Below are 25,847 nucleotides of genomic sequence, written 5' to 3' on the forward strand. Positions count from 1 at the left end.
AAGGACGAACACCCAACACTCGGGACCTCCAAAGATTTAGAATTTTGAAGTTTGGACCAAAGACCATCTTTAGTATTTATCATCCCTTTTATTTTGCTTGATATTATTTTTTATTTTAGACAATTGTTGTATCAAAAGGTCCGAGATAAATTCAATAGACTCGCGCTTAAATCGAAATCTTGAGGTTATTTGTTTATCGCTGAGGTCTTCCATGCTTTGTTTTTCTCTGTATATCCGCTCTTTTCTTTCCTCCCACAAGTTGCCAAACAATAAAAAGTCCGCCATTTTAGTTAAATAGTTTAATGTACCTCCCGTACCTCAGTTAAATCTGTCTGTTAAATTAGCAACTTAACGGAGCGTTAACCGTCAGTTAAATTTCGTGCAACCCGTTTAACTTGCCGTTAACTTTAATGGCGCGTTAACTAAATTTTAACGGCCAGTTAACTTTAACTAACGTTCGTGCAACTGGATCATGGTGGATTAGCAGATTAATCGGAATGTCGATATACATGGGGGATTAGCAGATTAATCGGAATGTCGATATACATGGGGGATTAGCAGATTAATCGGAATGTCGATATACATGGGGGATTAGCAGAATTTTTCTTCTTCAAAAGTTACTTCTAAACACAGTTAAATAGTTTCTAGTGTTTGGCACATCTTATTTTGTTTTAAACATGTTATTTTCTATTAAGTAATTTATATGTAAACATAACACGAGCCTTATTTACATAACAAATAGTTCCGAGTGCTGTATCTCACTTTTAACTCATTAACCTGTATCTCACTTATAACTCAACAATTGATATTCAAATTTTGGTTGACCATTAGAAATACTTTAGTTAAGCATTGTAAACATTAAAATTAGATAAGGTTACATTTTTGGTTCAATCATGTCCCTTTACATGTAAGGATCCCAACAGAAATAAAATCTATGTCGTCTTCTGTTTGATGTTTTAATGAAGTTCCTCGCATTTTATAAATTAACATTAGATATTCCATGAAGTTTATCATCTAAGATGTTTCACTACCACTTCCTTGTCCCGTCCTTAGAAAAGAGAGCAGTGAAGAACACTCAATCACAGATGTTCTTAATCACATTACCAAAATCTGAAATACTTAAAATGGTATCCAAATTCGTCAACGTCTAAAAAGTTATATCAAAATGTACAAAAACTAACTTAGCATATCGAACTGTAATGATAATATCTGAGTAAATCAAACACTTCTCTGAATTTTTTAAAATCAGAAGATGGTAAATATGAGACACCTGAGCGAATTAGAAGGTTTATATAAATATTCATCCATTCAATAATACTAGTATAATCATGGAATTCGTTGTTTTTGTGAACCTACTTTAAGATTTAAAGCATAAAACTTAAACTTAAAAAAATATTATCCATGATGCTATAGGTATAGGTAAGTTTTGCCAAGAATCTTGACATTTAGACGTTGACAGAGGCGTTGTAGCGCAGCGTAATACGCCCTCTGGTGAGAGATTGATTCAAGATATCTAGTCAAATATCGAAATAGAATTCATTTTGAGTTCATCTATCAGAAGTACTTGAAATTGATTTGTGCGTGATAAAAAAAAACAACAACTGTAAAGCAAGACATTTTCTTCATCTTCTATGTAATATAGTCACTATGACCTAGCTTTAGGAATATTTAAAACATTACATATTTTGTTCTAAGAATGGACAGGCTCAGGTAAACCCATTTACAATGATAATTATGAATAAATCTATTTTTGAATAGTCCGACAATATAACTAGTCTGTTTTTGTTTTTTGTTCACTTATTGGACAGTGTCAGTAATCAAGGGTGTCTTGTACTGCAGGTTTTATATTCACTCACTCTGTACCGAGTCATATCAACATGTCCTCTGATGGGGAGAGCATTTTCAATGCACAATCATATTTAAGGATTTCAGTGTACAATGTACTGCGAATGGCTTTTCTTAATGAGTGTTATATTCTGGATATGGAGGGTGAGAAAGTTATGGAGCCAAATTTTGATCTGAAAAGCATTGCGTTTTTGAATATTTGGATGAGGAAATAATTAACGCCAGCCAAAAGAACCCAATACGCCCATCTCGTGAAATGAAATTTTTCATGATAGCGAAATTAATAATTCAGAATTAGTATATGCTAATAAAGAAAACATAAAAAAGCATTGTGAAGAAGTTTCAGACTGTGCCTCTGGATCTAACGAAATTCAAATACAGCATGGGAATACGTCTTTCAAGTTTTAAGTTTTGATGCAATATAATGGAATTTTATTTGAAGTGTTTCAGTGATTTTTCCGATATCTGTGTTGATTCTTACTTATAAATAATTTATAATTAAATTTGTATCTCTTTGACAAATGTATTGCCTTTCTCTTATTTTCAGCCTACCTGTAGATGTCTTATTAGTTTACCTGGCACTGTCCAATAAGTAGACAATATACTGTCCATTATTTTTATGAATGGACAATATTTGTCCTTTATTAAAAATAATGGACAGCAATTGTCAACTTAATGGACACCTTTAGATAACCTTTTAACTACAAGTGGACTTTCTTCTATATAAAAGCCTAAAAAGACAGGTTTGCGTAACAAAAATGTTCGAAGTAAAGGATATAAAAGCCAATATTTGTCAATTCTGTGAGAGAAAGAATGGTCTTTCTCTCACAGAATGAGCTTCTTCCTCTCACAGAAAGAACGTCTTTCTCTCACAGAATGAGCGTCTTCCTCTCACAGAATGGGCGTCTTCCTCTCACAGAATGGGCATCTTCATCTCACAGAATGGGCAGTTTGAGGCTTATATCCTTTACTTACATGTATCCTGTATTTGATAATATCATTCTTAACTGAGGCCACTGCAATCTTAATATATGTTTTGTAACACCTTTTCCCTAAAATATATATTGTATCAGCTGACAAGGTTTTACTGTTCTAAACCTCACCTCATCCGCTGGACATTTAGTCTTATTATTCCTAATTGAAATCACTGTGACCTAATTTTGGGTTGTGATACAACTTCCCTTGTACAACATAATATCAACTAACAAGATTTCACAAGTCTTAGCCTCAAAGAATCCAAAATATGATGTTTCCAACAGAAGACCTTATAGTGATTCTATCATTTTTATTAAGGTTTTCATTCCGTGTAGATCCGGGTTAGAATACACATGTAGGTTCCAGTACACCTTGCTGGTCGTAAGAGGTGACTAAATGGGGCAGTACTTCGAATGAGACAGCAAAAACCAAGGCCCAGTGTCACAGCACTGCTGAGCAGGAGTGGCATGATAAAGATTCCTCCCTGCTTAAAGGTCATATTTGTGGAGCATAAGCCTAAATTTCGCAGCCCTTCACCGGCAATGGTGACGTCTCCATATGAGTGAAACATTCTTGAGTGAGATGTTAAACAATATAAAATCAATCAATCATGTACACAAAAATACCCCCTCCACACAAAAAAATCAGAAACAAGATCTTAAAATCTATGTCAATCAACATTTACACACACAGTTTGAACTGTACTTCACAACTAGCATCCTCAATGTTACTTTGAATACTACATTCTTGTAGATAAACTTTCTCCTTCATACGGCATACTTTACTTTCATCACAATAGAATAATTTACATTTCAAGTAAATAAACAAATCAGATTTTGTGAAAACTGGCACTTTCCAAGAAAAAAGATGCTGTGGAGATTTTTCAGAGATGGCATCCTTTTGAGTAAAGAGTGGGTTTACTGCCTGATTACTCTGAGAATCTGAAAAATAAATATTTCCCTAAGTGCACATAACGAAGTATTTGTTCTTTTGAAGTCTAAATTATTTTTTATTCAATAAACAGTACCTTTAAGTCTAGCTAAATTATAATTCCAAGGGAACTTCAGAAATTTTTCTTTTTTAAAAAGTTAAATACCAAATGTACCATGTATCACAGCAGTCCATCTGCTTGGAGCTTCATCAGTCAAATGATTCCCATCTGGCATATTCAAAAGGAGGCTGACCTTGACCTCTGAACCAGGGGCAACATATTTAATTTCATTTTTTTCTGGCTCTTTTCCTGGTTTCAAAATGTCTGACAATTTAGTGTTCAGACTGTCTACTGCATTATTTGAGAAAATAACTGGCAGCTGAAATGCACAAAAACTTTTGAAATATTCTTTCAATCCATGAGTTTAAAAGCAATATGTGTATCAATTTAACAATAGTGATATACAAAGTAATGGTTAGTAAATCTACACTTTACTTTGATTTTTTGAAAGAGACTAACTGGCATGTTTTGACAACTATAACTGTACCTGGGAGAATGTTCTGTCCTTTAGATTCAGTATTCTGATGATATGGTTATTAGTGTCAGCAATATAAGCGACCCCTGAGCCCTCCTCCACACAGATACCCCCAGGTTCATCTAATTTCACATCATCATCTGTCCCCACCACAGTCGTACATAGTTTTCTGCTGATGTCAACAAACTTCAACTGCAAACAGAAACATGCATAGGCCTCAGAAGACATTCGAAATTTGTCTAAACATGTGTTGAATATTTCAGTTGAATCGACAGATACATAACTCATCAGACAGTCCAACAAAAAAAAAAACGTATGTATCTCAACAATTTTTCCCTGTATATGGTAATTATTTTTAAACTTTTCTACAGACTTTATTAATCGCTTTCAAACCATACCACAGACAGAGACTATGTAGCATTTTTCAGTAAAGGTTAACAGATAATTTACCTTATGGTTGTAGGAATCTGCAACCAGAAGAGAATTAGAGCTGGATACCATGGCAACACCAAGTGGGTGCTGTAACTTAGCATCGATCCCACTACCATCTTTATCTCCATATGCAAATAGGTTCTATAAATAAAACAGGTTCTATAAATAAATCAGGTTCTATAAATAAAATGGGTTACCATACACATGTAAATAAATCGGGTTCTATAAATTGAACAGGTTCAGTTCCATCATGTTTATACCTACAAATGACCTCAGATTATCAATACATGTTAACATCTGCCATGACACAAAACTTCAGCTTTTAATGCCTCATCCAAAAAGCTTGCAGCTTTCATTTTGTCACAATCTTTTTTAATGACTTATGTCTGTTACAGTTGTGACTTATTGAACCCAAAACTTATTGTTTGCAGAACAAGCACTCTGACGACCGAGTTCCGTAATATATACATCGACCACCATTATCACCTGGGAGACATACTCGTCAGGAATATATATCTCCAGATCTTTAATCTTGACTTTTTCTGGATGACATTTGCTGCTGATACTGTTTTGTGTCTACTACAACACATTCTATGGTCACAGGACATGTGTTTTGCATCCATTTTGTTTTTAATCTATATATCTTTAAAAAAAAATCTAAATACAGATTGAAAACAAATTGGATACAAAGCCCATGTGGTCACAGCCAACATTTGTGATTGGAAATTATGAAGTTTTGGGCCTGCAACAATTCAGACTGAAAGGTGTTGGGGTTTTTGTATACCTCCCCCTTTCCCCTTATGTACAGGGTATGTAAAAATGCACTATCTATATGACAATATTTTACTCGGTTACATGAACTTACCATTGGGTCCCTCTCTCCCCCTACAACATGTTTGACAGCCCCGTCTTTCAGGGATACACTCCTTATTGTAGAGCTCTCACTGTCTGCCACAAACAGAAAGCTGTCTCCCCCTATGTCACCCAGTGTCAGACCAGATGGCTGGGCAAATGCTGCCTTGTTTGGATAGTTATTGTTTCTATTTTCCTCACTGCCACTACCAGCAAAGGCTACACACGCCCCCTGTCTGTACTGCCTGTCCACAAATGAAAACCTTTGTATCGCTTCTGTATCAACTTCACATTTCAAATTGAATTTTCTTGTTGCATATATAAAAATACTATCTCATAGATATTTCATGCTGTCCACAGTTGATAATACATGTATGTGTGTCTGTATGTTTAATTGCTTAGTGACCAGTTCTATCTTTACCCTGGAAGGGGTATTAATGTATATCAATCATTTAAGGAATGAATATTTACTAGGTTGTACAGCGTATATATTATGGAGGTATGAACTCCATGCTGACCATGTTTTCATATTCCCCATGATAACAACAACTAAGATATTTATTCCTTATTATCATTACAATGTTTCCATATTCCCCATGATAACAACAACTAAGATATTTATTCCTTATCATCATTACAATGTTTCTATATTCCCCATGATGACAACAACTAAGATATTTATTCCTTATCATCATTACAATGTTTCTATATTCCCCATGACAACAACAACTAAGATATTTATTCCTTATTATCATTACAATGTTTCTATATTCCCCATGACAACAACAACTAAGATATTTATTCCTTATTATCATTACAATGTATCTATATTCCCCATGTTAACAACAACTAAGATATTTATTCCTTATTATCATTACAATGTTTCTATATTCCCCATGTTAACAACAAGTAAGATATTTATTCCTTATTATCATTACAATGTATCTATACTTCAGTGATAACCATTTCTTACAAGTATAGGCTTCTATACTAAAGTTGAAAGGTCACTATAACACTTCAACGAGAAACTGCAAAGGTCAGACGAAACATCAGTGAATGCATGCACATATCATTTTATAACAAGAGGCCCACAGGCCTTATCGGTCACCAGAGTACTAGAGAAAAATTATCACTACTCCCAAGGGCTATGAAATCAAGAAAAAAAATTCCTGTTCTGAATATCTAAGCTAAATTTTAGCATTCAGCAAAAGTATTTAAAACAAGATGTGTTCTTACAACTTCAATGCCCTCATAAGTGCATACACTGATGAAAGGCTTCACATAATATAATAGGTATATTAACATTAAAGCATTAAAAGATATGACTAATTTGGACCCATCCTAGAGTCCAAATCCTGGGTTGGGAAATTCACCATTTTTTGAACGTCATCTTTTTCTGCTATTCCTTAGTATGCATTTAGATTTTATACAGTATCAGCAAACTTACACATAAACACTATATACTAAGTTTAAATCCACTCTGGGGTCAGAACCCCTACACCGGGGATCATGAAATTTACAACTTTGGTAGAAACCTTCCTGCTTTACATCTTAATGCATTTAGTTTTTCTTAAACATGTGCGGTTCTTGAGAAGAAGATTTTTGAAAATTTGTCAATTTTGGGCAGTTTTTGCCCCACCCCTAAGGCCACAGGGGTGCTGGAGTCCTGATATTTACAATTTATGTCCCCCTTATCCCAAAGATGCTTCATATCAAATTTGAGAAGAATTCGACTGGTAGTTATCAAGAAGAAGTAAAAAATGTTCAATTGTTAACGGACGACGCATAACAACCAATTACAAGAGGCCCAGGGGCCTTATAGGTCACCTGAGTATCATGTAACAACCTTCCAATGTTTGAATTAGGTTTGTGTTTAAATATAAGAATTTTACATTTGGATGGAAGAAACATTGAATAGCTATGTGGTCATGAAGTACATGTGTCATTTTTATGTTCAATCAATAATCCTTTTTAAAAAACCTAGGTCTGAGACATCATAAAGAAAAGGGTTATTTACTCCTTAGATAAAACCAATATAAGAAGATTTTCAAAGAATTTCTACATTTTCACTATATGACCAATAGAGCACCACCCTAACACAAGAACCCCTGCCCCAGGGGCCATGAATTTCACAGTTTTGGTAGAGGGCTCAACGCTCATTATAATTATGCCCACAGTTTGATTTCTTGATGTCCAGGAGTAAAGAAGATTTTTTAAAATTACACTCATTTTGATGGTTTTTGCCCCACCCCTCAGGCCCTAGGGACCACGAATTTCACAATTTTTGTTCCCCTCCACCCACAGATGCTATATGCCAAAATTGGTTGAAATTGGTTCAGGGGTTTCAGAGAAGAAGCTGAAAATGTTCAAATGTTAACGCACGACGACAGACAAAAACAGAAGATTTTCAAAGAAATATTGCATTTTCACTATATAATCAATCAGCCCCGCCTTTGCACCAGAACCCCTGACCCAGGGGCCATAAATTTCAGTTTTGAAAGAAGCATCCTTGATCATCATTATCATACTATTAGTTTGTCTACTTAATACCCAGCAGCAGAGGAGAAGATTTTCAAAGAAATAAAATGCATTTTCACTATATGATCAATAGGGCCCCACCCTAATACCAGAACCCCTGACCCAGGGGCCATGAATTTCACAATTTTGAAAGAGGCATCCTTGCTCATCATAACCATGCTATTAGTTTGTCTACTTAATACCCAAGGACAGAGAAGAAGATTTTCAAAGAAATAATGCATTTTCACTATATGACTTATAGAGTCCCACCCTAGCACCAGAACCCCTGATCCAGGGGCCATGAATTTCACAATTTTGAAAGAGGCATCCTTGCTAATCATTACCATGCTATTAGTTTGTCTACTTAATACCCAGAGACAGAGAAGAAGATTTTCAAAGAATTTCTACATTTTCACTATATGACCAATAGAGCACCACCCTAACACAAGAACCCCTGCCCCAGGGGCCATGAATTTCACAGTTTTGGTAGAGGGCTCAACGTTCATTATAATTATGCCCACAGTTTGGCTTCTTGATGTCCAGGAGTAAAGAAGAAGATTTTTTAAAATTACACTCATTTTGATGGTTTTTGCCCCACCCCTCAGGCCCCAGGGGGGCAGGGACCACGAATTTCACAATTTTTGTTCCCCTCCACCCACAGATGCTATATGCCAAAATTGGTTGAAATTGGTTCAGAGGTTTCAGAGAAGAAGCTGAAAATGTTCAAATGTTAACGCACGACGACGGAGAAAAACAGATAGCAATAGACATATCAATGTATAGATGAAATATCTGTTAAAGAAAAAATTACATTTTGATCATTTTCAAGAATAATGCAACTGGAGAAATAGAGTGAGAGATATTTAACACTTACTTCCCTTTGTACCATTTCACATCAACAAGAAAATAGGCCCAAATTTGATGTGTGCCAGCCATTGCTATGTACAACACGGAATCCAGCTGTCCATCTGTTGACAAAATGTTTCTCATTTTAAAGTCAGCTAAAAGTTTGCCTCATTAATTATGACCATAAAAATCATAGAGTGAACAACCTAGCTCTCAATTTGCTTCTGACAAGACACAAGAACACACTAGGAAATCGAGAATGTATTGAAACTTTGTACATGTGTTCAATTTTTGAAAACAAAACATATTGATGAATATCATAGACAACCGATAATGATTCATTCTATGAGTGGAAAATTTACCATAGTAACATATATAGTTATATATCTGAAACACTAGTTAAAGGGGACCAAGCAAGCAAGGTAAAGGGGACCTAAGCGAGCAAGGTATTCCAGTAGCTTTAGTGTATTGTCTGATGGTATGGAATATTGAAATAGGGAGATTATTTCTTGTCTCAACATCTCTACACTCAGATGTCTTGTTTTTTTTATTGAGCAGATATCAAAGCCTCCTTCAATCTGAAGATGTTGGTTTAATTCCTAGGCCTACCAGCTGCTCCTACCATGTGTTGAATTCCTCTCCCTTTTTTCATATTTCATACCACCAGGATTTATAATTGAAAACTTAACAAAACAGAAGCCTTAATTATATCATGAAATGCTTGTTATAAGTTTAAAATGTATCAATATTCTAATTTTATTAGCATTTTTTGAAAATGTCACCTGGTGAGGGGCCAATAACAATATCCCAAGGAGAAGACAACTCCTGCTGAGTACCAGGTTGTCCTCCCTCCTTGTCTGTCCCAGGTTTACCCAGTCCTGCTATTGTTGTCACTTCCTGCTTTTCCACATCTATCTGAATTCAGTCAGAAACATAACAATGTATGCAAATCTATTCATTTTCCCATGTGTGCTTATTGCATAATTAAGAACTAGATGTAAATAGTATACATGTACCTTTATGTAATAACTAAACTTTGAATATAATATGATGTCCTAAATGAATTAAGTCTTATGTCAGGCCAGAAAATATGCCCATCTGAGGTCTTTGCAAAGGTAAAAGGGGAATAAGCTTACAAGGTAAAGGGGATCAAGCAAGCAGGGTAAAGGGGACCAAGCAAGCAAGGTAAAGGGGACCCTAGCAAGCAAGGTAAAGGGGACCAAGCAAGCAAGGTAAAGGGGACCAAGCAAGCAAGGTAAAGGGGAGCGAGGTAAATGGGACCATGCTTGCAAGGTCCACTTCTGCACAAAGACCAAGGGCTGGTATAATGGGTGTATCTTCTGCAGTAACGTCCATTTTTTGTGGAATTTTACAGTTAGGAAAATTTAACAAATATTACAATTGCAAAAAATATATAATACATATACATGTAGGTATAATGTAACAGCAGAAATTGGAAATGCAGACTATAAATTTGCTACCTTTTACAGATCATGGATTGCAAAAATGTCCACCATTTACAATAACACTTTCATTATATAAATTCTTTGCATCTCTATTTCTAGAGGCACACATTAGTTATGAGTGTCCACCTTTATTACTCGACATAAAAAGATACAATGGCACAATAGAGATTAAGTAATTCCCGAGCATTTACCATGAAGATTTGTACGACTCAACAAAAGCCCGGGTATTCAATAGAATCTATAGGAGAAACTATTAAAATACGAAATTAGGTGCAATATCTACCAAAGCATTGAAATTTTCACTAGACACTGAAGGACCACTTCACTCACTTGAGACATCAGATTTTTCACTGTAAAAACTTAAAGCCCCCACTCTATTGTGCCTCACCTTGAAAGGAACTTAATTTACAAAAATTTTTGGGGATAATTATCTCATCATTTCAATTACGTTAAAAGAGAATGGTTTAGCCGACTAACACTGATAAAGAGGCAGAATAAAAGTTATCAACAAGAAAACGTTAACTATACTGGACAAGGTTATGACAATTTCATGATTGCCTTAAATTTGTCCAATATTCAACATTTTGTTCTATGGCTTTGCATGTGGCTTGTTTGAAGACAGTCAAAATTTTTAACATCAAAATGATGCTAAAGCAGAGTCAGATCGATGAATTTTACCAGTCTAGCATCCATGCAATGTGGATGTCACAGTTACTTACACTTTTTCAATGATAAAAGTCTAAAATAAGTAACTATATATAATAATAAAGAAATAAATTTCATTTTTGAAAAGACATGTTCATGAACTGTACATGACGCTTCATGCCTATCAATGCCTCTGACATGAAAAGTATGCCGGTGTTATAAATGTGTTGCAGTTCATAATCCTCAATTATTTTGAAAAATGAAATTTACTTTTCATATTTATATTCTACTTCATCTTTCATTTCTGTCATCTGAATTACCAGCCGTTAAAACAGATGTACTATATTTATCCAGATTCAACTGTAGCACATTCATGAAGAAATGACTATCATTATAATACTTATCATTTCCATTAGTGGAACTCTTCAAATTAAAGGCGTGTAAAGTCGTGCTACCGGGACTTTATGTAAACATTACTCAGGCATACATAATGTAAATTATGGTATCGAATATATATTATATATAGCCGACTGCAATTTAAACCACAACACTGATTAAAATTCTAAAGTCAAATTTAGGAATTGATTATTCTTACAAGAAAACCAGTCTGATTAAAATCAAACCTCTCACTTCGCACGATATACGGATAGTCGCTGTGTTTGATTTTAATCAGACTGCAAGAAAACAGACGAACTTATTAAACTATGAAACTGTGTGAGGGAGCGCAGGTACTAAATTTGCCAAATCTGACCGATATAAAGCGCATCAGTCGCAAGAACTGTGAAGGGAAAAACTAGCTATATGCACATCCAACACACAAGAACTTTTCTTGTAATTAATGGGATTAATATGTTTTTAAAGTTATTCTGTCAGACTATGAAGACATTCTATTTTATCATACAATTAGGACAGGTTCATATATGGCATCTTTGTAATCGTATATGTACCCCCCCCCCCCATTTTCCAATATTTAAGAATAAGTTATACATCCGCCAAACTGCATTTTTAAAGACGTTTATAACCCTAATTAACACAACTAATGCGTTTCCAAACTGCATCTATGCTATTTTGAAAATTACAAAATATTGATGGACTTAGGACAGAGAACATCATTGTTTGGAATTTTTAAAATAGGTGTGGTGGAGTTTAAAAAAACATGTAATATCCTTAATAACCTAGTGTTAGAATATTTTAAAAAAGCAGTTTGACTACCCTATGGCTATTTTATTTAAAAATACACCATGTATCTTGACTTTAAACAAGAGGCCCATGGGCCACATCGCTCATCTGAGTCAGCTTGGCCTATAACTAAAGACTTTCCATATACATTTGCATGTAAAACCTTAGTCCCTATTATGGCCCCAACCTACCCCTGGAGGCCATGATTTTTGCAAACTTGAACCTACACTATGTCAGAAAGCTTTCTTGTAAATGTCAACTTCTTTAGCCCAATGGTTCTTGAGAAGATTTTTAAAGATTTTCCCTATATTTGTGTGTAAAACTTTGATCCCCTATTGTGGCCCCATCCTACCCCCGGGGGCCATGATTTGAACAAACTTGAATCTGCACTATGTCAGAAAGCTTTCATGTAAATATCAGCTTTTCTGGCTCAGTGGTTCTTGAGAAGAAGATTTTTAAAGATTTTTCCTATACATTTGTATGTAAAACTTTGATCCCCTATTGTGGCCCCATCCTACCCCAGGGGGCCATGATTTGAACAAACTTAACTCTGCACTATGTTAGGAAGCTTTCATGCAAGTATCAGCTTTTCTGGCTCATTGGTTCTTGAGATTTTTAAAGATTTTTCCTAACATATAAATAATGGAGGAAGATTTATCATGTTTATCACGGTCTGATATAAATAATGGAGGAGGATTTATCATGTTTATCACGGTCTGATATAAACAATGGAGGAGGATGACTCTGATTTATCATGTTTATCACGGTCTGATATAAACAATGGAGGAGGATTTATCATGTTTATCACGGTCTGATGACTTGGATTTATCACTACTATCTGAATAAATCAAAATCAATTTTCAAAACTTGCATTGTAATACCCTTTAAAGATATAAAAGTTAAGTGATACATTCATATCCTGAGTCACCTGAAGGACAGATAAATCTGATATCAGATCAGTAACCATGGTATTAAACTCTGCATGGTTACTAAAACTGTGGATCAGCGAGTTAAAATGTTATTAAAGCTGTGAACACTGAATACATGAAATGTCAATCTATGACAGTAATAAAAGAGATGTGATGAATTTACAAGTAACGAGAAGAAATAAAAATGTTCACAAGCTACTTAATATTATGTTGATACATACAGTATTAGTTACACAGTTAGTTAGTGACCTGATACGGAAAAATACATGGTGTGAAAAGAAAACCCGTATCGGGCGAGGCGAAGCCGAGCCCAATACGGGTTTTCTTTTCACACCATGTATTTTTCCGTATCAGGTCACTAACTGACTGTGTAACGAATTTATCACGTCGAAGACCTCTAACTGTATATGTGGGGGTCTATATCATACAACTTAGTCAAATGTCTTTCCTTTTGAAACGGCTGCAAGTCGAACCCGACGATAAATAAAATTACTCGCCCAATACGGATTTTACTCGCATGATACGGTTTTTTTCACGGCGTCATGTGACCAAGATCTGACCAATCAGATTTCAACAATTTTGTCTGAGGCGTGATAAAATGCAATACATGTATTCTAAAATTATAGCTATTATGTTTACTTTTCTAATGGCATGGTTTTCTGTGTCTGCTACAAAGATGATGTCACCCTTCATGACTACACCCTGCGGAGAATGAAACTGGCATTGTGTAAAGTTTCCGTCCTTAAATCCTCTGTCAGATGTCCCCACACAGTGCTACAAAGACACCAGTCACAATAAGTAATCGATAAAATGAATGAAGGCTTATAAATATTCATAAAAGGAAAAGAGATGAAAAATCTACTCCAATACCACCATTTTTTCTCCGTGAAATACACAATACAAATGGACATTTATAGAATACAAAAGAAAAGGATTGAATATTGTAACATTTCACATGCTGTATATATATAGCTAACCCCCCCCCCCCCCCCCCCCCCCCCCCCCCTCCAAACTGGGCTTATCCAATCTAGAGCAGATTTGAAATTACATGTACCACTTTCATCATGTTCATTGGAAATTTTATACCATCCCTGTATTATATAACATAGCTTACAATCAGCCAGACTGCCTATTTGTAAGTAATGCCAATCTCGATACACATGAAGACATCAGCTACCATAAATCCATACTTATCACTCATTACATTGAACACAGACTTGTGACAATTTTTTTTTTTTTTTTAAATCATGATACCTGAACAATGCCTTCCTTGGACAGTATCAGCACCCTGTTGTGTCCACTATCACTGACCACTACACTCCTCCCTGCTTCACTAACACACATTTTTCCGGGGAACTTTATTGGAGTGTCTCTTCTCTTACTTTTCTCTAACTGTAGGGCTATGTCCTGACTACTCAGTAAGTCTTTACCCTTATAGTACATCACACATTGACATACAAACTCCAGCAGTCTGTCTCTGTGCCCCTCCCCTACATAAAACTGGAGGATGTATCCATTCGGACTTAAAACCACAAAAGTTGGCCAGCACTGAATCATTAAATCACTCCAGAGAGAAGCATTCTTATCATTCACTACAGGGTGGTTGATGTTATGGCGTAATATGGCACTCAAAATGTTTGTAGAAATTTTCTCATTTTCAAACTTTGCTGAATGAACACCTATGACAACCACACCATCTTTGACTGTAAACTGGTCCTCTAAAGCAGCAAGGTCTGGTAGAACATGAAGACAATTGATGCAGCAATAAGTGAAAAAATCTAGAACCACCAGTTTACCTTTCAGCCCATCTTCCAGCTTTAAGGGTTTGCTTACATTCATCCATTCTAAATCTGTCAGGAGAAATGTCAAGGTGTATATATATAAATGTATGTAAGGTATAATTCATTACATAATGTAACTTACTGACTAATAGCTTGTCCTATCATGATATCATTATTTAATCAAGTCAAATTTAATTTATCGCTCAGTTTATTTATAAAATTCAAATCCTAATGTTTAATAAACAAGAGACCCACAGCTAGGCCTTATCGGGCACCTGAGTAAACTAGCTAAATGTATCACTATACTCCCAAGGGCTATGAAATCTAGAAAACAATTCCTGTTCTGAATATGTAAGCTAAATTCTAATATTCATCAACAGTATAAAACAAGAAGTGCTCTCAAAACTTCAATGCCCTCAAAAGTGCATGTACACTGATGAAATTTAAGGCTTTACATAATATATATGTATTAAAATTAAATGATATGACTAATTTGGACCCATCCAAGAGCAAAAACCCTGGAGTTGTAAATTCACAATTTTTTTGTACATCCTTTTCTGCTATTCATAAACAAACATTTAGATTTTATACAGTGTCAAGAAACTTATAGTCCTTGAAATAATTATTTAAGATAATTTTGACATCTGCACCCTGAAACCAAACCCTTACCCCTTAGGATCATGAAATTTATAATTTTGGTAAAAGATTGTACTTACTCCTTCTATATATCCATTTAGTTTCAATTTAGTATCAATAGCATTAAAGCAGATATCATTTACATGTTTTGCACATATACACTATATAATTATATTAACAAGTATGACCCACCCTGGAGTCAAAACTTCTACCCCGGGGATCCTGAAAGTTACAATTTTGGTAGAGGCCTTGAAAGTTACAATTTTGGTAGAGGCCTTGAAAGTTCCTGCTCTACATCACTATGCATTTAGTTTTTCTTACATATGTGTGGTTGTAGAGAAGAAGATTTTTGTGGTCAATTTTCAGCAGTGTTTGCCCCACCCCTAGGACCCCAGAGAGTCCTGAAATTTACAATTTATGTCACCTTTGTCCCAAAGATGCTTAATACAAAATTTCAAAAAAATTGGAAGGTTATATTTATCATGAAGAAGTTAAAAATGTTCAATCGTTAATGCAAGATGACAGACTGTAACCAATTGTAATAGACAATGTCTTAAATATTGCCAATACATATTGGCAGTACAAGGATGCAACACAAGAAGTTAAGTCATCAAATAAAATTTTTATATTAGCTAGTAGATTTAAAGTATAACTATGTAATTATTGTTACACAGTAACTGTTTGGATAAATTTCAAATTATGACAACTTCTAATCATGCTAATAGGGAAAACACACTGTTCCCTGTTCGAAATAGGACCAAATACTGACCCCATATAAAATCTACAAAAATAATTGCAACTTTTCAAGTAAACAATGCTACCTATAACAACTCTGTCCGATCTGTCCTAAACATGTCTGCCTTAACCCTTGTCCTGCAGGTCGTCGATAAAGTGAGGCCCCGAGATAAGCGATCTCGCTGCCGGTCGTCGATATTTTGAGCCCAGCCATGCTTTACATTCAGTGCCGGTCGTCACTATATCGACTTTAAACACATGACGTATTCTACCCGATATAACCAATGAAATAACGGGATTCCATTCACTCCGAGCCGAAATATTAAAAATAGAATAGTTTCCTTTGAGATATTTGATTTCATTGGCTAGTTTTAAGGGAATACCTTTGTGAAAATAGCATTTGTAAACTGAAACCGCGTCTTTGTTTAATGCATAGATTCAAAATGGAGGTCGTTGACGATGTACTCGATGGAAATGCGATTTTACAGCAAGTAGATCCCGAAAACAGAGATTTATTTAGAGAAGTATTTATGGATGATGATTCCGATGAGGAATTTTTAGGATTTGATGTAGATGAGCTCGAAAATGACGAAGGAACAGCTGATTTTGAAGACACTTGGGTGCAAGGAAACATGGACGTTCGTAACTTGCGTTTCCGAGGTGAGAAAAAAATCAACGTTGAGATCCCTGAACATGCAAACATGATCGATTTTTTTAAACTGTATATTACAGATGATTTTATTGACAATATTCTTGTGCAAGAAACAAACAAATATGCCCAAGATTTCTTCAATTCACCACAAGGCCAAAACTTGAAACCTCAGTCAAGATTTCGTAAGTGGGTGAACGCAACATCTGATGACATGAAGAGATTCATAGCGATGGTAATCGGTATGGGACTGGTCCAGCATCATGATATACAGGATTACTGGAGTAAAGATGAGATGCTGGAGACTCCTTTCTTCGGAAAAACCATGCCAAGGAACAAATTTCTACTGATGTTGTCATTGTTTCATCTAAACAACAATGACAATCAGGTAGCACGCGGACAGGACAGCTATGATCCAATTTTCAAAATAAGAAGAGTATATGACCATTTCAAGACCAAGTTTAATGACCTGTACTGTCCTGGGGAAAATTTAGCCATTGATGAAGGCATGATAGCTTGGAGAGGGAATCTTTCATTCCGTGTATACATGCCCAACAAACCCGACAAGTTTGGCGTAAAGCTATTCATGCTCTGCGACTCTAGCAATGGCTATTGCTCCCAGCTTGAGCTGTACCATGGAACATCAGAAAATCCCTCCCAAAAAGGAAAAATCTACGATCTAGTTATGAGACTTATAAACCCTTATCTGGGAAACGGTCACAAATTATTTGTGGACAATTATTATACATCACCTGTCTTGTTCCACGACTTGTATCAGCAACAGACAGGTGCATGTGGAACATTGCGTGTAAATAGGAAGGGTGTCCCAGCTGATTTAAAAACTGTAAAGCTGAAAAAAGGCGAAAGTGTCGCAATGACAAATGGCACGCTGCAACTTTTGAAGTGGAAAGATAAACGGGATGTCCACATGTGTACAACGATACACGACGCTTCATTTGTAGAAGTTCCAGGGAGAGTGGACCGTACATCAGGAGATCCCATTCAAAGACCCGCATGTATTTTGGCGTATGACAAATACATGGGAGCGGTTGATCGGTGTGATCAGATGATCACGTACCCTGCCTTCAAGCGCAGAACTCTGAAGTGGTGGAAGAAGGTATTCTTTCACCTCCTCATGATGGCCACCCTGAATGCCTACCTGTTATATAAAGAACATTGTGCAAAATGGGGAAAGAAACCTGTGTTGCACAGACTATTACGCAGAGAGGTTGTAAAGGCCCTTGTTGGTGAGACCAGCCATCAACCAATTATTGTAAGGGGGGCTGCAAACCCCAGAGATATGGAGCGACTGACTGGACGCCACTTCCTTTCCAAAATAAAACAAAAGGAAGGTCAAAAATCCAAACCATTAAGAACATGCCCTGTATGTTCCATAACAACTGGTAAAAGAAAATCTGTAGGAGATGGACGCAAAACTGTACGTTCCTCCTACGAGTGCAGAACATGTGATGTTGGATTGTGTGTAGACCCCTGTTTTGAACTATATCACACGAAAAAGGACTACAAACAGGCAATTCAAAGATATCGGGGCCAAAATGCGGAGTCTGATGATTCGGACTAAATATGTGCACTTACTTATTTTAAATTCTTAAAGGAATTGTAGTGTTCTTATTGAAAGGATTACTTCTATGACCACATGTGATGACCCAGAGTATTTATATGTGTGATTTTCAGTTCTATGACAATCTCTATTTTGATGTTTAAGACATTTATGATTGTTATATTGTGGTAAGATTTTAAAAGTATCAGAATGAATAAATATAGAATGAATTTCTAAACATGAAAATGAGTAAATTTTGTTAGAATTGATTAATTAAGGACAATTATCTATGAATTATAATTATATTTTCCTGACTTTTCCCTTTAATGCATTATAACTTTTTAATAAAAGTAATTATCAGAAATTTTTCTTCACAATGTTTTTCTTTGTTTATTTCTGAAAAAAATTTGCAAACATTGTTATCAGCAAAAATGATTAGAAAAGGGTGTAAATTACAATTATCTGCAGCAAGTGTAATTTGATAAAAGATTACAAATCAGCCTGGCATAGCCAGCAGTTGGAACTTCTTATCAGTGAGGCAGCCACAGATGCTGTTATCTATAGCATATCTGGCAGGACAAGGGTTAATTAACCCTCCTAAATATCTGACTATTATCTGTCTAACATAAAGCATGTAAACAGTGTAATGCTGGCAATGTTCTACATGTAATTTATAACTGACATTAACCCTCCTAAATATCTGTCTGTCTAATACGCATGTAAACAGTGTAATGCTGGCAATGTTCTACATGTAATTTATAACTGAAATTAACCCTCCTAAATATCTGTCTAACTGTCTAATAAGCATGTAAACAGTGTAATGCTGGCAATGTTCTACATGTAATTTATAACTGAAATTAACCCTCCTAAATATCTGTCTAACTGTCTAATAAGCATGTAAACAGTGTAATGCTGGCAATGTTCTACATGTAATTTATAACTGAAATTAACCCTCCTAAATATCTGTTGAATAAGCATGTAAACAGTGTAATGCCGACAATGTTCTTTAATCTACATGTGTGGTAGTATCGGTCTATATTATCTCCATTTCATTATTTTCTACTTACTTGTCTACGTAAATTCCTATCTTCGTATTCGAGTTGTTTATTTCATGAAACAGGAAGAGAGTTATATTTTATTTTCAAACGTATTTTATTACAAAACTTCTCATTGGTTACTTCTAGATTTATTATCAAATCACATTACAGGTAACTTTTACTTTCATTCTTTTGTTAAGAATAGTATTTAAACCCGAGCACAACCGTGCTCAGGGCTTCTTTTGAGCCAAACCTTGCAACAAGGTAAATATCAGGAGTTGCCGCACCCTGTATTTTTCTTTTTTGTTTCTTTATTTTCCCTATTTAGTTATATTTTTCTCTCAAGCCACATTCATTCCCCAGGATTATTATGTTGGGTATTTATCATACAATTGTTGAACTTTATTAAAGGTTTAAAACTTTATTTATTATTTTATTACTAGCCTCACTCTAGGCGGACTCAAACTTACCTGGAAAAATCTAAAGGGTTGAATACTTTATATAACACGTATCATCATTAAAAAAAACACAACGCGAAGTAAAAAGAACATATCAATAGTAGTGGCAGAATGTCCAACTACTACAGTGGTGCCATTTGAACCAGGATTTGAGTCAAGTTTGAATGTTGATTGAATGTTAAAGTGAAGTTCTAATTTGTTTGAAAATGGCAACAGGTGCGTCTGGTCCTTCGGGTAAGGGCAAACATGATGAATCAAATCTCGATTTTGATAAGTATGTTGACGACATATTAAAACAATTAAAAGACAAAAGCGACAGAAAATTCCCCTTTGACACTGATTACAATTCAGTCAGCGGTGCTAGACCGAAATTGAAACAAGAGGCCCAAGGGCCTAGAATCGCTCTTCTGATAAATTGTACAACCCCACCATTTCTATTATTAGCCTCTTAGTATTCTAAATCTTTAGTTAAATCCTAAGAATTCAAAAAAAGTAGGTCAATGTGACCTACTTTTTGGTTTACACATTTTGAGAACCCAAGAAATATCAACTGACAAAGTTTGATGATTTTAAGCCAATTAGTATCTGAATATTGAAATATAGCTGTCAAATTCCAATCGTAGGTCATGGTGACCTACTTTTTGGTCAGTGAACTCCGAACATGCAAGACCCACCAACTGACAAAGTTTGATGACTGTAGGTCAAATAGTATCTGAAATATATAAATATAGTCGTCAAATTCCAAAAGTAGGTCAAGGTGACCTACTTTTTCGTCAACACCCTTCAAACATGCAAGACCCAACAACTGACAAAGTTTGATGACTGTAGGTCAAATAGTATCTGAATTATATAGATATAGCCGTCCAATTCCAAAAGTAGGTCATGATGACCTACTTTTTGGTCAACACCCTTTGAACATGCAAGACGCATCAACTGACAAAGTTTGATGACTATAGGTCAAATAGTATCTGAAATATATAAATATAGGTGTCCAATTCCAAAAGTAGGTCAAGTTGACCTACTTTTTGGTCGAAACCCTTCGAACATGCAAGACCCATCAACTGACAAAGTTTGATGACTGTAGGTCAAATAGTATCTGAAATATATAAATATAGCCATCAAATTCCAAAAGTAGGTCAAGGTGACCTACTTTTTGGTCGACACACTCCGTTGACTCAAGATGCATCAACTGTCAAAGTTTGATGATTGTAGGTCAATTAGTGACTGAAATATATAAATATAACTGTCAAATGCCAAAAGTAGGTCACAGTGACCTACTTTTTGGTCGATACACTCCGAAGACTCAAGATGCATCAACTGACAAAGTTTGATGATTGTAGGTCAAATACTGTCTGAAATATAGTAATTTAGCTGTCAAATACCAAAAGTAGGTCACGGTGACCTACTTTTTGGTCGACACAAACCGAAGACAAAGACGCATCAACTGACAAAGTTTGATGATCCTAGGTTTTACAGTGCCCAAAATATGCATCTAAAATTGAAAATGTGAAATTTGAATATCTGCAAAATTCAAAAAGTAGGTCACTGTGACCTACTTTTTTATAAATATGTTTCAAGGCCTCAAGATGCATCAACTTACAAGATTTGATGATTCTAAACCTCTCGGTATTTGAAATAACAACTTAAAATATATCTATAAATGATAAGCCATAAAATTCAGAAAGTAGGTCACAGTGACCTATTTTTCAGTTGACGCATTTCAAGGTCCCATGATCCACCAACTGACAAGTTTTGATGATCATAGGCTTCAAAGTGTCCAAGATATGCATCAAAATTAATTTTAAAATAAATACCTGCAAAATTCAAAAAGTAGGTCACCGTGACCTACTTTTGAAACAACTTGACACAAGGTCCTAAGATGCATCAACTGTCAAAATTTGATGATCCTAGTCCTTATAATGACTAAAATATCTAAGATTTAAGGAATTTAAAAAAAATTTAAATTTAGGTCAACTTTGAAGTGACCTTGAGACCATGCCCTTTGCCCCAGGGTAATGCCTTGAACAATTTTTAATCTACAACATATCCTCATCCTTATGTGTAAGTTTGGTGATAATCTGCCCTGTGGTTCTTGAGAAGAAGATTTTTAGCAACCACTACTTTTGTTTGTATTTTCCTGATTATCTCCCCTTGTTAAAGGGTCACATCCCTCTATTTAGTATGTATGAAAGCCCTTGGGCCAATGATACCCTGTAACAAATTTGAAAAAAATTGGCCAAGGGGTTCTTGAGTTATAGCCCTTTTTCTAAAAAAGTTTACGCACACCGCACAAATGGCCATAGCATTAGCTCTTTGAGCCTTTGGCTCAGAAGAGCTAAAGACGCGTTCGAATGCGTCCGGGAATAGAGACCTGTCAAACAGGTTTGTTAGTCAGTCTGATCGCCATCGTTTTGATGACAATAGCCGTTTTGTAGATCCGCCACGACGCAGTATTATTTTGGATAGAACTCGGCACGAGGAGTGCAACACTCCCAGACAAACTTATGAATATTTTTCAATGATAACAATGGTTTTGTTGATCCGCCATGACGCGGTATTATTTCGGATAGAACTCGGCACGAGGAGTGCAACACTCCCAGACAAACTTATGAATATTTTTCAATGATAACAATGGTTTTGTAGATCCGCCACGACGCGGTATTATTTCAGATAGAACTCGGCACGAGGAGTGCAACACTCCCAGACAAACTTATGAATATTCTTCAATGATAACAATGGTTTTGTAGATCCGCTATGACACGGTATTGATAGGCACGTGGAGTACTATACTCCAATCCATTTTTAGTTGTGAGGCATGTCAACATGCTCTTGACTTTATATGTCAAAACAGTTGATGTTTATGAATTTATGTAACTTATTTTATTTCAATATAAATAGTTTTTGTAGATGGACGTCCTGGAAATAGAAGTGGACAGTCAGGAGCTGCAACAGTTCCATGAACTTGAATCTGCAGATAGAGACCATAAGGAACTGTCACAGTTCCCAGAAGAAAATGATTCAAGGAAGCAGTGGTGTGGCCTGGGAATGGAGTGCCAGGTTCCGGAATGTCAACCACTGGGGAAATTCTCTAATTTTCGGAAGTATATGGCCCATTGGCAAAAGTCCATCGGAAATACGTTCCGCTATTCAAATGTACCTTATGTGGCAAATCCCGTTAGCAGAGGAAAATAGGACCAACTGCAGACATGAAGTAATGGACATTTTCCCTGGCAAAACCAGTGACAGTACTCTAGTGATTAAAAGTTTGTTGGATAAGGAAAACGGGAAGATTGCGTGCACAATAATGGACGAAACGTGCACCATACCAGATTTTTGAATTCACTGTCTATAATTATTTTGTGTTATGATTTACATGGACTTTAAAATTTATCTACTGTATATTATCATTATATATTAATTGTCAGAAATTCTCTTATATTCAATTATATATTTTTATAAATAAAAATATAGTAATTGTCTAAGGGGGGAAGAATGTGGTAGTATCGGTCTATATTATCTCCATTTCATTATTTTCTACTTACTTGTCTACGTAAATTCCTATCTTCGTATTCGAGTTGTTTATTTCATGAAACAGGAAGAGAGTTATCTTTTATTTTCAAACGTATTTTATTACAAAACTTCTCATTGGTTACTTCTAGATTTATTATCAAATCACATTACAGGTAACTTTTACTTTCATTCTTTTGTTAAGAATAGTATTTAAACCCGAGCACAACCGTGCTCGGGGCTTCTTCTGAGCCAAACCTTGCAACAAGGTAAATATCAGGAGTTGCCGCACCCTGTATTTTTCTTTTTTGTTTCTTTATTTTCCCTATTTAGTTATATTTTTCTCTCAAGCCACATTCATTCCCCGGGATTATTATGTTGGGTATTTATCATACAATTGTTGAACTTTAATAAAGGTTTAAAACTTTATTTATTATTTTATTACTAGCCTCACTCTAGGCGGACTCAAACTTACCTGGAAAAATCTAAAGGGTTGAATACTTTATATAACACGTATCATCATTAAAAAAAAAACACAACGCGAAGTAAAAAGAACATATTAATAGTAGTGGCAGAATGTCCAACTACTACACATGTAATTCATAACTGAAATTCAAAGGACAGATTCATTTATACACTCTTTGCACAGGGGTTTGAATTTCTATAGATCTATAAAAGTAACATGATTAAATTCATTCACAGAGATCGAAATTAACGGTTGTCCGATTGCACGAGGCAAGTCAAAACCCAGTTCGGACAAGTGAAACTCAATACATCCTTGCCCGATGGGGAAGTGATTATTTCAGTAGGAAATGTGATTATTATAATAATTGTGTTAAGCTTGATGAATATCAAATATTAGAAAGTAATGTCCAACTCCATATACTTTTGTTTTCTTTACCGAATCGTCAGATTATAGCGAAATCCCATTCTAGTAGATTGTACCGTATCTTGTCCTATCAGTAAGTCGTTCCGAATGACAAACTATCCAACATACGACTTATCTTAGTCATGCTTGTGAGAAAATTATGGCTTCACAACCGTCTAAGTATTTTAGTGAGGTAAACGCTCAGAAAGAAGACGATAAAAGAAACGACAGTGTTGAAAACAAAAATAAATCTGAATTAGAAAGACAATGTAAAATTCAGGCGGCATGGCAATCCTAATTTTCGGGTATAATTAACACTGACAGCGATATGATCTGTACCATGTCATGATGTGTCAGAAATCCATGCAGTGCTACACCCGCTATTGCCGTTACTTTGTATTTTCTTACCGGTAATACAATTTACAGAATTGATAGCATCTATGGATATTTTATTGAGTTATTGATTAAAAACAGATTTGTTAAACTTTTAAAACTTTTTAAAATTGAAATAAATCATTTGAATCAAATACATGTATGTTATTTGGCAGTGAAAAATTCTATTTCCCTACATTGAGCTTTGTAATTTTCTTGTCTATAACTTTCAATGACATTTGTTTCTTCATCAATTTCATTCAGCTACAGTGTACAATAATGCAACTTTTATGACAATAATTTACACCATGTTCATTGGTAAACTTAAAACAGGGAAAATTATAATTCTAAAGAAGGGAAAACTTAGCTATATTCACCAATTGGCAGAGGGAGATAAAAATTCAAATTACTGGTTGATAGACATATTAGGGTCTAAAAATTTCAGACAACTAAGTTTTTCATTCGGACAAGTAAAAGTTCGAGTTTACTTGCCCAAATGGCAAGTGAGATGAAATTAAAGTTAATGTCTATCCCTGATTCGATTGACCAAGTCATAGCATAGTTTATTCAACCAAGTCAATTTGAATTTATTGCTCAGTTTATTCTTCAAATTCAAATCCCTGTGTTTAATAAATTTAACTAAGACAAGACAATGTCTTAAAAAGTGCCAATACACTGATACATAAATTGGCATTACCAAAACGCAAAAAAGTTGGTATGTCATCAGAATTGATGACCAAATATATTTACACGTATTATTTACACTAAAAGAAAGCAGAAAATCCGTTTATCTGCTTATATTTATGAAGCAATTAGGCCTACTTGGTTCAAATTGTGGACATCTGACTTTCAGTTTATCTTCCACCACGTGAATATGTTCCAATATGATATCAGCTCGGTCTTTAATTGATTCTGTCTCTGACAGTTTCTGGTCAAGAATCATGCATGTTTCCAATATATTCCCTATGTTGTCCATACTTTACAGGCAACTTAATCAAGTTAATGAAAGTTAACTTTTGTTAAACTTTATAACCCGGAAGTGTACTTTCACTTTATGACTCGCACTTCAAACCCGAGGCATAACAAAGAAA

At 35.2% G+C, this 25,847-nt stretch overlaps 1 protein-coding gene across 2 annotated transcripts; it reads right to left on the reverse strand.

The window, feature by feature from the left end:
* Positions 1 to 3,115: 3,115 nt before the first annotated feature.
* Positions 3,116 to 25,812, reverse strand: LOC125658914 (NHL repeat-containing protein 2-like). Of its 2 annotated transcripts, none has more exons than XM_048890368.2 (10): positions 25,579 to 25,812; positions 14,407 to 15,002; positions 13,792 to 13,926; positions 9,716 to 9,848; positions 8,962 to 9,055; positions 5,584 to 5,815; positions 4,737 to 4,859; positions 4,299 to 4,478; positions 3,926 to 4,130; positions 3,116 to 3,761 (listed from the first exon to the last, which is right to left on the reverse strand). In XM_048890368.2, the coding sequence occupies exons 1-10, from the start codon at positions 25,730 to 25,732 to the stop codon at positions 3,502 to 3,504; spliced, it is 2,112 nt and encodes a 703-aa protein (XP_048746325.2). In that variant the 5' UTR covers positions 25,733 to 25,812; the 3' UTR covers positions 3,116 to 3,501. The 2 variants fall into 2 exon arrangements, with proteins under 2 accessions (XP_048746325.2, XP_056005680.1); XM_056149705.1 differs by having other exon boundaries at positions 3,917 to 4,130.
* Between the last annotated feature and the right edge of the window lie 35 nt (positions 25,813 to 25,847).

The sequence above is a fragment of the Ostrea edulis genome, chromosome 9 (assembly GCF_947568905.1).
Source record: "Ostrea edulis chromosome 9, xbOstEdul1.1, whole genome shotgun sequence".
NCBI classification, from domain to species: Eukaryota; Metazoa; Mollusca; class Bivalvia; order Ostreida; family Ostreidae; genus Ostrea; species Ostrea edulis.